The sequence below is a fragment of the Balearica regulorum genome, chromosome 25 (assembly GCF_011004875.1).
Source record: "Balearica regulorum gibbericeps isolate bBalReg1 chromosome 25, bBalReg1.pri, whole genome shotgun sequence".
Taxonomy (NCBI): domain Eukaryota; kingdom Metazoa; phylum Chordata; class Aves; order Gruiformes; family Gruidae; genus Balearica; species Balearica regulorum.
The window spans coordinates 3,030,950-3,046,189 of record NC_046208.1 but is presented as its reverse complement, the minus strand read 5'-3'; the positions used below and the strand labels follow the sequence as shown (position 1 = coordinate 3,046,189).

Here is a 15,240-nt window from a genome sequence, read left to right as displayed (position 1 = left end):
CGGAGGCTGCCGTTGTTACAACCTGCGTAGGACAAGCAGGGTCCAGGCACTCTCGTTACTCAAATACTGTTTTTCACCTTAAGGATTTTCAGGCTAATTTGGCAATACCAGCCCAGAACTGGAAGAAAGTGGATAGGATTGGGGAAAGCTGAAGACAACCGGAACATTTCATTATGAAATGAGAATCCTTTCTTTGTGTTCATTTTTGCTAGCTGAATTTTTAAAATATCTCATCATCCTAAAGAATGACCTGTGGTATTTGAAGAGTTATGTGCCATTTATGTGTTTTTGAGTGTAAAGATGTCCTAATTACAATGTGGACAGCTGACCATCCAGCACAGTATTTTATGCGCTGCAGCATGGTGAAGATAAATAATGCTGTTCTGAACTGCAAAGTAAGAGATGAAAGAGCATTTGCAGAGCTGTGAAAAATCAGAAAGAAGTGGGGGGAAATGACTGCATGATTGTATAATATTTCACCAAGAGAACAAATCTGAACTTAAATAATATCTTTATTTGTGTTGTCCCGTGCCCCCCCTGCAACCCTGTGTATCATCCAGCGTGGAGGCAGACACGCTATTTGACAAGTAAAGTGGGGTGAGAGAGGTTAAGTGAGAGAATAAGCACAGTAGCAGCCTTTTAGTTTGTTAAAACAGATTGCTCATTCAGTTGCCTGTGACGCGCGAGGGAAGCGCATTTCCATTTCACCCTGTCTGGGGAGGAGATGCATGACAGCTTCTCAGATGTCGAAAAGATGCCAAACATTCAGCTGAATCCACAGCGAAACAATAGAAATTGCACTGCAGATACGTATGGACCGAGCTTCAGGCTGGCATAGATACATGAACCAGGGGGACTTGGTGCATCTTTTGCACCGTAAATTTCAGTGTAATTCTGTACTGCAGCATTATGTTCAGAATTCAGTAACCTAAAGATGCAATCAAAGAAATTAATTGCCCACTCATGGTCTTGGTTTTTTCCACTTTCCCAGAAAATGAAGGAGTATCTGGAAGGCAGGAACCTGATAACGAAGCTCCAAGCCAAACACGACCTTCTCCAGAAGACCCTGGGAGAAAGTGAGTCTGGGACCCGCTTGTCACTGCTATTAGCCGGGCTGTTGCGCTTATTGAATTAGTCAGCTGACTGAGTGTAACGGTCTTGGATTACTGATGCAAAGTGGACATGCTCATGTTTTATGAATTCATTTTTCCGATCTGCATGATGGAGAAGGCAAATGACCTACATGGCTGCTTGATTAATGGTGAACAAAAAATGCTTAATGAATCACTAATGGGCATCATTTATTTGTTAAAATGAAGCACATGCGTACTCAGTCATCCTGTCCTCTCCCAGTACATGCACATTCTGCTTCTCAATACTTTGTATTGGGGGTAAACCTTGTGATTTCCAGTTTACTGGGATGTATTGCCTTGTTAGGCTGGTCAGGAGTTCCAGTTGCGTGGTAGATTAAGTGCTTCTCACCTCTGTGGGGTCAATCCAGACCAAACTAATGTATGTAAGCACAGGCTTTTATTAGGAGAAAAACAAATTTCAGAGCGTGTAAAATACGTTGCCTATCTAGAGGGCATTAGGCAAGGGGCAGCAGCCAGAACTTAATATGCATTTGCTATGAGCGTCAGAACAAAGGAAGATTTCTTTCCCTTTATGGTATGGGCAAATCCTGTTGGCCAAACATGCTTAAACCATGCATCCAAGTTTCCATAGAAACCTGCCTGCCTTGTATTTGGAGAGGAGAAGGTTTTAACAGTCTAAATGTCAGGTCAAAAAATGGCTCAACTCGTTCCTGGGTTTATATGCTGGGGCAGGGCTCATGTTTTCATATGTAACTTAACTGGACTTCCCACAGTTTATGGTGTGCAAATCTTCTAAACGAAAACTTAAACAGTATGTGGTCTTTGAAGTGCTTCGCTTTCAGTTTAAAAATGCACTATAAAATTAAAATACTTATTGCTACAGTAATTAAGCGTTTCACGTTTATCAGACCCAAACCGCTAGAAGGTAAGGAACGGACGTTGTCATCGTTTTGTGCTTTATTGCTTAAAGTTGCTCATCTCTTCAGCTGTCCTGTAAAAAGGGTGGATGAAGCCAAAGATCTATGGCCTTAGGGTATTTTGTTCTGCCTCTAAATATCTCCAAATGACACCCGTGCTGCCCCTGTGACTAATCACATTCCTGGATCATAGCTGACCTCTGCATACCGAGACCTATTTCCTCTTAACCTGCCTGCCCCTTGAACCCATCTCAAGCTGTGGTGGGGGGAAAAGAAGAGGAAATTAAATGCGATTTCTGTATTGCTATGTAGATTTAAAAGCTGCTTCTGTTTTCTTCTGGTTGGTTTGCAAACCAGAGCTTTCACAGTCACTCTGTGAAGGGACCCAGTGTGCGGCGGGGTGAGCTCCAGCAGCTTCTGAAAAAGAAAGAAAAAAAAAAATCACTCCTGTCATCTGTGAGATCAAAAAGAGTTGAGAAAGGGAGGTACATTTTGTCTCCAAAACCACGTTAGCAGGTTAATGGTACAAACTGGGGACCGTGCCTAGGCTTATCCATAAAATGTCACTTAATTGGGAAATGAGCAAATAAAATTCCTTTCACAAGTCCCTGGAGCATGGTTAGAAGCTTTACTGGAAAACGTGCATACAGCTGCATGTCTTCAGTCCCTGGAAAATTCATGGGTTTCTTACCATTTTTTGTTCTTCTTTGCCCCATCCTCAGGTGACATTTATTAGTCCTCTTGCAAATTACCTTAATCTAAAGATGACAAGTTCCAGTAATAAAAATAGCAGCAAGTCTTCCTATCTGAAGTAATTATGTCCCTGCCTACTGTACACATTTGTCACCTTAATGTAGGAGCCCCTTGATGTTGTCACAGCCATGTAATTTATATATATGAATATTCTATGATGGAAATGGGACAGATGGCTGGAAATTCTGCTTCAGAATAACATTTTCATGTAAATTATGCACTGTTTTGGCTTTACATGGGGAGAGGAAAGTGGCTATCGAGATGTGTTCAACTAATTGTCAGCCATCAGCAATTAGACATTTCCCTCGTTCATTCTTCCATCTCCCCAGGAGCAGGAAGACAACTGTAGGGAAGGTGGATTTTCAGCTATTGTAAATCAGTATGGTTTCACTGATGATGATCTACACCAACAAAAGATCTGGCCTGTACAATTCCCAAAGGCACATACTAGTTTTCTGTCTCTCTTACTCCTTGTTGTGCTATTTTAAAACGATGCCTGCATTAGCAGTAGTCGTTAGCTTGGCCGCTTCCTTGCAAATTCAGTGCAAGTTAATGGAACGTTTTTTATAAATATGTTTGTGGAAAATACCATTAAACGTCTGTCTCCCAAAATAGCTTAATGCCAGCACGTTCGGTCTGTGGGCTAGCAAATCTGTGAATGTTTTCAGTCTTACTAAGTGGCTTTATAAAGTATAATCTCTCGCCCCACCAATTCCCCTGGGAAGGCGGAAGGAGGGAGAGGTTGACAAGCCCAGTTTTTTGGCAGCAGAAGTCAACAATTAGAATGCACAGGGAAGTAATTTTCAGAAACAATACTTTCCAAAGAAAGAGTCCTCGGGCAGCCTGAGCTCTTTGCTGCGTTTCCTGGTCAGCCGCAGAGGAGCTGTGCCGGCGGGGTGGGCTTCGGTGGGGGGACACGGCCACTGCCAGCTCCCCAGAGCTGCCCCCTCCCTCTCCCATGGTTTGGTTTTTTGGGGTTTTTTCCCCTCCACTGCCTTCCAAAACTGGCTTTACAAAACAATTGAAAGTATTTTCCTGTTCCTCTCTCATAATGTTGTATTTCTTTGTCGTCTTAACAGGTCAAAGGACTGACTGCTCGCTCGCCAGGTAGGCACGGCTCAGGGAATCATTTTTTTAAGGAGAATGTGATGCAAATTGGTCACCGCCATTCCAGATCAGTTACCAGCCCAGGATACATATCTGTTAGAAAAAGAGATTAATTTAGCTAATTTATAAGCCAGTTCCTGCTGGTTAATAGGGCTTTAAATACCATCACTATTACCTACATCAGTCCAAGGGGGTGGTGCAGCTTATATGTACGTTTAGTAACCTCCGGGCAGCTGAGGAATGAATATTTCTCTTGACGCAGTGCCTGCTTACACACCTCTCCCTGCTTGTTGCCGCTCTGTGCAGCGCCGCAGTTGTGACCATACACCTGCTGGCAGGGCCGCCTGTTGCAACAGGTTGGGAAACTCTTTGGGGTTAAAAATAACCAAGGGAGGGGGGGAAAAAGGATACATGGAGGTCTTGCACTTTTTCTTGCCCTTGGTGCATTTAATCCAGATTGGGAAGGGGATGGGCAGGTGTGAGAAAGGGTTTGATTTGGCACTGTCACCCAGAGAAGTGTTCTTTGAACTAAGATTTTTTATAAACACATTCCTATTTCTGTAACGGAGGTGAGCCCAGTGACCCTGCAGGGTTTATCCGTGTGGTTGGCGTACGGGGCTGAGTAACCTAAATCGGAAAACTCTTTATCCCATTGACGCTCTCGGCTGTGCCGTGGAACTGGATTGCAGCAGTACAGAGGTCATGGAGAATAAACTTTTCATTTATAATTAGGACCAATCACAGCACCATAACTAAGTTTCTCCTGATGGGGTTTTTATAAAACGTAACAAATCTTCGTCCCCGAATTGATGGATTGAAGGGGCTCCGCTGGGCACGAGGAGCTGGAGTAGGGGCTGTGCATCATCCTGCCTTGTTAACAAAAGGAAGGTGATTACTACCGATCTGGAGTCATTACTACTTTTCACATTCCTTACAGCAAAGCAAAGCTGACAGGTCCTAATTAAAGCCTGACATCTGTAATAATAAAATATTATTCATCATGAAACAATTTTGAATATCAAAGAATCATTACGGCTAATAGTTTAAAATAGACCTTATTGTCTGTGACAGCCCATGGAATCTGATTTCTTTTTTTTTTTTCATTCAGTGTTTTTGATTTTTTTAATAAAAGGAATTTCCCCTGAATTAACACATTGTACAGTCTTTTTAAAAATCACAGTTCTAATCACCTTATTTATAATTCAGCAGCCATCTGCCCTAGCAGGGAATTGGCTCGAATGATACATTAGGGCATCTCTACTATTATCTCTCATGCTTCATTTTTACAAGAAGCTATAGGAATTTTAAACCCCAGTAATAAATTTTGAGGAGAACAATCCTGGTAAAGGAAGGCTTTTTCCCATTTTTCTACAATTAACATCTACCAACGTAAATGAGACCATCGTGGTTTATACTGAAAAGGCTTAGCCTGGCTAGGGTGTGCTGGTCTTTTGGGGGGGGTTGTGTTATTTATTTATTTGAAGTCTTATCAGAAATGATAATAAACTATGTTCACAGCACAGTGGGAACCCGTTTGCTCCCACCTGCTTCTCCCCTCCGCAGAGCGGCTCCTTCAGAGAACAGCAATGTGCAATTTATAACAAACTTCATCTTGAACAAGGAGCCCGCTATAACAGATTTCCATGTGGATGGAATTAAAATGTCAAGGGTAATCTTTTGTCAAAGCACTGGACTCCCTGGTGTCTATTGGAGGTTTTTAGTGATTTAAAGTCACTTAAAATCTTTCTGAAGTTCCGTGAATTGACTGAAACTAAGTCATAATGATTGACTTGTATATCTGGCTCCTTCCCCCCTCCAAAATACGCGGGGTTTGGAATACGAACGAACAAACCGATGGTAGTAGAGTATTATCTTGACTTTTCTGTTCTGTTTTTCCCTCCTGCACCGATGGGCTGTTCTGATCTCACCAGCGGCAGGCGCAGCTCCACCATAAGGAAGCAGGTAAGAAACATTCCCTCAAATAGTGAGACAGGGGTACGTGTGTGTTTGTGTAGAGGAGGGTAGATGGAAAACAGGCAAGTGTTTTTATCCTTCCCCCCCCCCCCTTACGTGGACCTTGTTGGAGTGGAACTGGTGTCTGCTCGTTCAGTAACTGAAATCAATAAAACGCGGATCCGCAGCCTTGATTCATTTTCTTTCACGAAATTTAAAAATAATGTTGCTCTGTTTTTTGACAGACCTGGAACCAAAAATGCCAAACAGCCTTGAGCTGTCTGGACAGCCATGGTTTATGGGGTTCTTGCTGTTGTTTCTTTGTCCCTTTTCCCTTTATTTTTGCTATCAAACCGGTAGCTGCTCGCTTGTTGTGCCTTCTTGAAATAAAGACTTATAACAGCGATGCTTTGTTTCCCTGGCTGTGGTGGATAATCTGTTACTTTTTAGTACCTGATGAGCTAAAATGTGTTTCTTTGAGATAGGAGAAAAAGCAAAATATTTCTTGTTGATACTGTAAAGACAAAATTTGGCTTAGAATTTTATTTCATACAGTCTGTCCTGGGGTCTTGCTTTGTAGTTTTTAGGATTTCTATATATTGGAAATGAAGTAAGAGAGCAAGTTGTGGTTTTGGTGTGCGGAGTCAAACCTTTCTCATTTTCTGAGCTAAATGGTTGTTCCTTTATGCTCTAAAAATGGTCCTTTCCTACGCTGAAAATGGAGTATGTGTGTGTGATTTGATTGCCATTTTCACAAGCAGTTTGAGAGATGTCTCAAAGCATATTCTGACGCGAGTAGAACTGACTCGAGTCTCTGGTTTGGAAACCTAAATTAAAACCGAATCTGTTCGCAAACTGAATCCACAGCTGGCAGTAACCTACACGAGATCACCTGCGTGTGACTTTAATGGGGTTTTTTGATTGCGACCTAACAGTTTAAAACATAACTGCTCTGGGAGTTTTAATCTCTGGTGGTGACCCAGACTGTGTGCTTCTCTGTGCGTTCCTCCTGTCAAACTCAAAAACAAGTCTGGGGGATTATGATGCTGTTTGGATGATTATTAATAAAGCACATCCTCAGGGGCCAGTCGAGCAGCAGGATGGCTTCTGAAGTATTCTTAATTGGTGATGTTCCATACAGCATATAGAAAACTAGTTCTAACTGGCTATGGCTAATTAGTAGAGAAATTATTGTCACTATATTGCCAAGTTCTATGACACTTCAATAAAAAAAAAAAAACAAAACCAAACCATTAAACCTAATCAAGTTAGGAAAAGGGTTGAGCTGGTTTTTATATGTATATATTTTTGAGCAGAGGACTGTCATCTTTTTGAATTGATTGAAATGCGATATTGTAGCATCCTAACAAGTGAGCATTTGGATATAAATTAGGCATCGCTGTCCAAAGCTTCTGTAGAAGAGGCTGTACATAAACAGAAACTTGGTCGTTTTAATTACATGGTAATTTTAATCACTGGCATCTGACCTTAAGCAAACTGCGGCACTTCTGTTGCTTAGGTGCCGTTCCCCAAAAGGGGAGGAATAACTGCAGACGCTGCAGAAATTCAGTTGTCTGAAAAGTAATCTGTGATCCCATGAAGCAGAGACTAGGGAGGTGTAAAGGCTTGTTTCCATACTGAAAATCTCGATGAATGTTGTTTAAGCTGGAAACTGGCCATCCAGAAGATTTTACTGTGCTTGGGCCTTGGACTCACGACAGTCTTTTCCATGTTCTCCTGTATGGCGCACCTTCTCACCTTATTGAATGGATTGTGACCGTAGGGCACTGATGTGCTATTTCCTAAACACATCTGGAACCACGTGGAAGTGGAGTATGACAGATGAGAGGACAAATTTGCTTTCCATTCTTCTATTTTCTTTTTTTTTTTTTTTCCCCTTCCACTTTTACCATCACTCTGCATTCTGACTGCTGCTCTTGTTTAAATTTCTCTTTGCGCAGGATTCCTCACAAGCCATTCCCCTGGTCGTGGAGAGCTGCATACGATTCATTAGCAGGCACGGTGAGTGTGTGGACAAAAGGTATCCTCTGATATTTCTATAAAATGAACGGTGCTTGTGCAGAGGAATCCTAGAGACTGCAATATAAAGTAAGTCGCACTGACTTTTTGGCTATATTGTTGGTATTGTCTGTGTGATCACTTTTCCAAATAACTGACCTTGCAAATGTCGTTCTTCCAACAATATCCCTTTGTTTTGTGTGAAATAAAGTTCCCATCCTTAGACACCACTTGTGCCTCACCTCCACTCACCTTGCTTTGAGGCTTGAAACGTGGCCTTCACCAACAATAATCATGCTTTTCCTAGAGGAGGAGGAATACTCTGAAGTATTTGAATGTAGGAGGTCAAGTAGTGAATTAATTGCTTATCGTCGCAATGAGATGATTTATACCTGTTTCAAAGGTTAACTTCACATCCTTGAATGCTGTAAAAGATTTTGTTTATTGTACTTTGTTTTCATTTTTAATCGATAGCATTTGTTAGTAGCATGTGAAACAGCTGTTAATTAACATATGTAGAAAGAGGTTGAATTTATCTTCATTAACCAAGACACAGGTCCTGTTTCATTTTCCTTGTTTAATTACCATTGTAAAAACTATGATCTAGAGTCCCATTCTCATCATCACTTGGAAGAACCAAGTGCTGTAATCCTTCATTAAGGCCATATTTGGACATTTGCTGGAAAAACCATTGAAACCACATTGTGATGCGAACCAAATTGGGGCCATCAGGAGATTTATTTTTTTAGATTTATATTCCTTATATTAGAAGGTATGTGTTTTTACACAACAAATCCGCTTTAGGCAGAAGAAATGATAAAACTGCTTGCCTGACGCACTGACATTGCAGGAATGAGTTTTGTTGGAGGTAGCCTGACATTTCTAACCGTTTTGCAGCGTAGGTGGGGGATGAATATCGTTTTCATTTTTGCTTCTCTGCACTTGGGATTGTTTCTTCTCACTGTTCGTGGCTCTGTGTGTCTCAGCTACCAGATTTAGCCACAATCCTGCAAAGGTTTCATTGTGTTGCGATACAGTCGCGGAATTTCAGAAGAGGAGGCCACAGATGCATTCAAGAGAGCTTATTAGTTTGTAGCCATTATTATAAATAAAGCAAAGACATTGCAGCATTCCCTGTTTCAGAAACTTCACAATTAAAAGGCTTTGAATGAATGGGAGTTGATTTCCCTACGTGAAGCGCATACTCTGTTCATTAGTTGATTTGTAACGGTTGTTGCTCATCTTACATGTACCAACAGAAATTGTTATGATGGCAGTATATTGGAACATCTCGCCTACTTGATAATTGCTTTTAATGACGTTGCTAATGCTTACTTTTTAGCAGGAATGTCTTAAAGACTATCCTAAACCCCTAGATAGCAGGTCGTGCTGGGGTAATTAAATGCTTCCGTTTCAATTGGCTGATTTGCTCAGGGCCTTTGCGGTATCGCTCTTGCAAAATAAACTGCTTCCTTGTGTAGTTAGCCATATTTTACTTCTGACTGATACACCGTTAGTTTATGACTTTTCACTGGGTTGTAAAATCCTTTGGGGATCCTTCAGGGTAAAAGATAACATGCATGGCTGTTATAACCCAGTTAGGCTGTCAGATTACAAAAAAGGGTTAATATTTTTTCTCTGTGGTGCTGAGTTCTCTTTTTCATATTCTGTATGTGCCTGGACATATAAGGGAAAGACGGCTTTTCAAACAGCATACTTCTGCCTGCGTTGCTTATGTTTCCTTTATCATATATGCTGTAGCTGATGAAGGTGCCAGCTTATCTTATCATTACCAACATCTCTTGTTGTCTTGCAGGTTTGCAGCATGAAGGGATATTCAGAGTGTCTGGGTCACAAGTTGAAGTAAATGACATAAAAAATGCGTTTGAGAGAGGTAAGGAGGATCTCAGAAATTATTGCCAAATGTTTTAATTTAAATGGTCTGAAATGGTGTGTTTTGAATGCAACTTGCTATATTTTGTTCTTTTGATTTTTGTGTTCCCTGAGTCTAGTCCAAACACTTTTCTAGTGCTCATTAACCTTGAATACTCAGTTGTTTGGCATTATGCTTTATATCTTGTAGAGTCTCTGTATAATAAATATTCTGAATTCAATCTTCTCCCATGTCTGATAGTTTATTGATTATTTGTAACACTCAAGGATATAGGGAATTTCGTTATTGAGTTTAACTGCCTTTTCCTCCCCTCCCCTCCCAGCTCTTTGTGATGAAATTCTGGGTTTTCCATGTTCTTGAGGCACAGCTTGGCTACATTTATTCTAAATATCAGCAAGTGAGAGAGTAACTTGACATAGCTTTTAATAGATTTGATTTTCTATGTGAAGAACTATTCCATACAAAGGCAAAGAACGGCTGGGAGCCTCCTGACTCATCAGCTTCTAGCTGGGCTGTTCTCCCTAGCAGAGCAGGTTCACAAGAGCTTGCTCTTCAGGCAATCCTCGCAGCCCATCTCCCCAGTCTTGCTTGGGTCACTGAAAGCAACAGGGCTCGTGTTAATTCCCTGAATACATCATTCTAAAGGAATATAGTCAATGTGTTTCTACGCTTGCCGATGGAAGAGACAAGCAGTAATTACTTAGGCATAGCAAGTTTATTCTGCTTTTGGGGAAGGATGAGTTTGATGGGCAACATGTATGAAAAGCGGCATCTAGTTTTGCCTGTCTTCGTCTCCATCCACCTGAGAATTAAAATCCTCAAGAACAGAGGAAGCAGAAGTGTGTATCATAGGCTGCAGGTAAAGGCTTGATATCAGAATGAAAGACCTCTTTTTTTAAATAAAGGAAATACCAGTCATCTTGGGAAAATAGCCAGTTGTTCCAGCACTAATATGCAGAAATAAAAAGGTGATTTTTTTTTTCTTCATCTCGCTTGTCTCTGTAAAGCATATGATATACAGAACTGACAAAGTTAACAATAACGTCTCTGTGGTTTATTACTTCATCCAGAACCCTTGGTGGCAGTTAATATAAAGGATAATGCTCTGGTTTGTAGTGGCCCATTTATTATCCTGTGTGTTATTAAGATAATAGGCAAGCTTTGGTAATTTCAGTCACATAATGGATATATATAGCTTCAATTTGAGGATTGCCCCATCATTAAATCTAATTATATCTGATAGGGAGTTTTCCTTAGGGAACAACTCCTTAAGTGGCCATCTTTTCTTTTGTAATACGGACAAACTGTGGCATATCTGCAGTGACAAATTATCTGTCCCAGAAACACACACACACCCCCCTGCCAATTCTACGTAAGCCGTCTCCATCCTGCTGAGCCACGCGCACGATGCTCAGTGGCCTCTCACACGTGCACTGATTCCACTGGCGTTTCAGTTGTGAGTTTGCAGAGAGACCCGCTCCTGTAACGTTCACCTCCGTGGTGGATCTGTGAAGTTCACACCGTACCAAAATATCTGAAGCACAGAGCCTGGAAGTGTTACTACTGCTGTCGGAGCAACACCACCCTCGGTGGGTGTGAGCCAGGCGCTCCGGTGTCAGGCTGTAGTTTGCGTGATAGAAAGCTGCCCCAGGTCTCCAGGGCCGGCTGTCAGAGTCTTCCCTTCTCTACTGCAACACACAGGAGAGATATCTCTCCACCTCGTGCTGGTGGTAGTGCAGCTGGAGTAGGTGGGATTAACTTTGTGCTGCATAAATCCATTTCTCCAGCCGAGGTGCATCTTTCCAGTCTGATACTTTTCTCCAGTATTCTGATTTTCTTGCCTGTTTTTCTTTGCTTGTCATGAAGGAGAAGATCCGTTGGCTGGGGACCAGAATGACCATGACATGGATTCAATAGCAGGAGTTCTAAAGCTCTATTTTCGAGGGTTGGAGCACCCTCTCTTCCCCAAGGATATCTTTCATGATCTGATTGCCTGTGTCAGTAAGTATATGAAGATCTGAAAAGAAATAGGATTAATTTTTCTAACCTCCCACTTTTCTCTCCTCCCTTTCCCTTTTTTCCTGACTCCAAAATAACCTTTTTTGTGGTTACTTTGGTGGGGTTTATGTTGCACTGGTATCCTAGTGTCTGCTAGTCAGACTCTGGGCAGTTACCTGGTCCAAGCCATCTTTATTCTAATAGCAATTTTTTAATGAATGAGCAAGGAGATAGAAATGAATAGATTTTAAGGGCTGTGTCATGGATTTCTCTGAGACACTGCTTCGTGACAGGATGCTTTTAAAACAGAATAAAGCAAAAACCTCCACTTCTGAAAAACGATCTTTAAGGCCTTTCATCAGAAGATGTCAGAAGTGCCCTCAGAAGCTGGGATCGGGGTTTCTTGCCCTGTGTGCTGTCCGTGGCGTTGATAGATACACACTGGTGTATGTCCGCTGCACGCTTCTGCGTTCCACGTGCTCTCGTTAGCTGGCGGGGCAGTAGCTGTATACCTTTTAGCTTCATCACCACGAGGGGCCATCTTTTGACTCCTGGTAAAGAATATCAGCCATGACAGCAATTGAATTGTTAACTTTTTTGATGGTTTCTAAAGGTGGTTCTGGTAGGCAGAGGGTTGTTTGTGGGTTTTGTATGGGAACAACGTCATTTTAAGTGGCCTGACTATTGCCATGTCCTTCAGAATTGCAGAATGATTCTATTGTCAAAGTAGGGAAATGCCCTTTGCGGTGGTAGCCTTTGAAGTAAAGCAGAAGATAACTGCTTCTAAAATGGCTCATGGTTTTCTTCTCCTGATAAATGCCTTTACAGAGCTGAATTCGCATTATATGAAAAGTAAAATCTGCTTCCAAATAAGTTCTCCCTTCTGAGATGATTTATGCTGCCCACTTATTTCTCAGTAGGCTGCTGCACACAGAGCTTTTTGCCTCACCCTTTAACTATGTTAATTTTCCTTTGAGCGTTATACAATTTCTTTTTTAACCACCCACCTTTCTAAGCTAACTTGAATGAGCTATTGTGCCAGAGCTATTGAAGCAGATGACATCCAGTGCTCCCACGCTAGGTAGGAACTTGCAGCACAGTTTCATGTGTTCAGGGACCTTCATTGTCAAAAGCTTCTCCTGCAGGTTCTGCAGCCTTTGCACTCCCATGCAGTGGCGGAGGATCTGGGAAATGGGCAGGCCCTTTCTTCCTCCTCCTGCTCTGCCGGCTGCCCTTCTTAATAGTTTGCACAGGAACCTTGATAGTATACTGGTTGCAAGTTTTGGTATGGTTCTACAGTGACTCTGTGGTGCTGCTCTTCCTTTCAGCAATGGATAATTTACAAGAGAGAGCCCTCCACATCCGGAAAGTGCTTCTCAACCTACCGAAGACCACTCTGATTGTAATGAGATACCTCTTTGCATTCCTCAATCAGTGAGTATCCTTGAGAGCACCGTGGCCCCGCTGCAGGACTTGGTGTAAACGTGATAAATGGCAGAACCAGCCTTAACATTGCTGCGTGTGATCTGAGCAGCAGTTCAAGGTGCAGATGCCACAGCGGTTTGCTATTGCATCTGCCTTCCTGGGCAGCTTTTCAGCCTTGCTGAAATTCATCCCGATGATATGAAGGCAATCTCAAAGGAGTTCCAGGAATGAAAGGGAATAATGTGCTGGTAATCCAAGCAAAAAGTGATATGAAAGAGTCAGAAGTCAGATCCCACACCAGCAAGGAGCAGTATGTACTAAGTAGCGTGAGTGGTGGAGAGTGAATGTATTTTCTTAAAACAGTCCACTGCATCTGGCCAGTTCACTGCATAGCTTGGCAGCAGGGAGGTGGTAGTTTCCTCCAGTAACGTGATCTTGAGACCTGAGGTAGTGTAAAGGAGAAATGTCCTAACCAGAAGGTTATATATACATTGTCAGAGCCCTTTGGATACCATTTAGGTGAAAGAAAAATACAACAACAAGACAGTATTTTGACCTAAGAGACCTGAGGCTTACTGTCTGCTCCTGTAAAGTTCCAGTTCATCAGATACTTTTGATGAACATCTTTGCCTCATTTTAATGTAAGTAATATGTTAGGGTTTGAGGTTTTTTCTAAAAGATTTGTATTAAAATGGAGCAGGACATGAATTAAACCTATCGATATATTCAAATGGTTATTTCTGTTTGGAAAGCAGGGGGGTTATTTCCCAGATGTCACTGCTGGAGTCACTGAAATGTGACTTTCCAGTCTTGGGAGCTTTTAATTATTCCAAGTAGTGATCTAGAAAACAGGGAGTTTCAAGGGGAATAGTATTGGAACTTAGTTTTCTGTTCAATCTTTAATTGGCAGCTGAAAGGCTTAAATTGGAGGTTTGGGACAAAATTTAATGAGATAAAAATCGTGTTTTAAAAAATGGCACCATGTAGAAATGAAAAGATTCAGATTTGCTGGGAAATCCTGAGGAAGAGTTCCAAAAAAGGCCCACTTGAGAAGCTCCTGGGCCTTGCAGAAAGGATGTAACGCTCTGCATGCTTGATCACACATGCTTAGGCAGAGGGGACCTGATAGAACTCTGGTACTGAGTGCTGGGCTGCAAGTGGGCTGTGAACAACAGTAATACAGAAGAATTAAAGACAAAGATTAATGTGTGTGTCCCCCCTTGTAAAGTCAGCACCCACTACTTTTCACATAGTCTCGAGCTTTCAAACTGCCTTTGCGGTTTCGGTTTCATTTCTTTGTAAATGCCATCAGTATCTCCTTTTTTTTTTTTTTTTTATGTGGACCCAGAACATTGATGTCCCAGCCGATCAGCTTTCAGCAGCAGAAAGCCGAAAGCAAACCTTCTGAGCTCAGCTTCCGAGTGTGTTCTACAGCAGATGATGATGATAATGTTGTTTTCTGCTGTTAACCCTCCTCCCCACTTCTGTCTTTTGCAGTTTATCTCAGTTCAGTGAAGAGAACATGATGGATCCCTACAATTTAGCCATCTGCTTTGGGCCAACACTGATGTCTGTGCCTGAAGGTCATGATCAAGTCTCTTGCCAAGCTCATGTCAATGAATTGATCAAAACCATCATCATCCAACATGAGAACATCTTCCCAGGACCAAGGGAGCTGGAGGGTCCAGTCTATAGCAGAGGTGGAAACACCGAGGATTACTGGTATGATAGATACCACTGAGGAGAAAATGAATGGGTGGATATGTATTTACGGATCAGCATGCTCAGTCATGCATTCTGCATTGTCTAATTCTGGATTTGAGCATCTGGCCCAGCCTTTCAAAAATCTGTTTTATGGAAGAGAAGATGGTTCTGGTATCTCTAGAGAGTCATCAACTTAAAAGAAATAAGCTGGTAGAAAGTAGCTATTCAGTTGTCAAACCTAGCTCACTTGTCTTGTGTGGGGATCTTCTTGGATGTTCTGGTATGGTAGTTGCCAAAATCAATTTTTTTTTGTCTTTTTTTCTTTTTTCCCCTGCTTTTTCCTTTTTTCTTTTTTCCTGCCTGTCTGGAGTGCCTT

At 41.8% G+C, this 15,240-nt stretch overlaps 1 protein-coding gene across 5 annotated transcripts in view; it reads left to right on the top strand.

The window, feature by feature from the left end:
- SRGAP2 (SLIT-ROBO Rho GTPase activating protein 2) overlaps positions 1-15,240 on the top strand; it is a 107,444-nt gene that overhangs the window by 78,191 nt on the left and 14,013 nt on the right. For all 5 annotated transcript variants that reach the window (XR_012838930.1, XM_075776060.1, XM_075776059.1 and 2 more), the window contains 8 exons: positions 992-1,076; positions 3,844-3,871; positions 5,803-5,833; positions 7,786-7,846; positions 9,660-9,737; positions 11,604-11,738; positions 13,064-13,169; positions 14,658-14,882. Coding sequence is in view for 4 of the 5 variants with exons in the window: in XM_075776060.1 (XP_075632175.1) it covers positions 992-1,076; positions 3,844-3,871; positions 5,803-5,833; positions 7,786-7,846; positions 9,660-9,737; positions 11,604-11,738; positions 13,064-13,169; positions 14,658-14,882 (749 nt within the window). In the remaining variant the exon portion in view is untranslated. The remainder of the gene's footprint in view (positions 1-991; positions 1,077-3,843; positions 3,872-5,802; positions 5,834-7,785; positions 7,847-9,659; positions 9,738-11,603; positions 11,739-13,063; positions 13,170-14,657; positions 14,883-15,240) is intronic.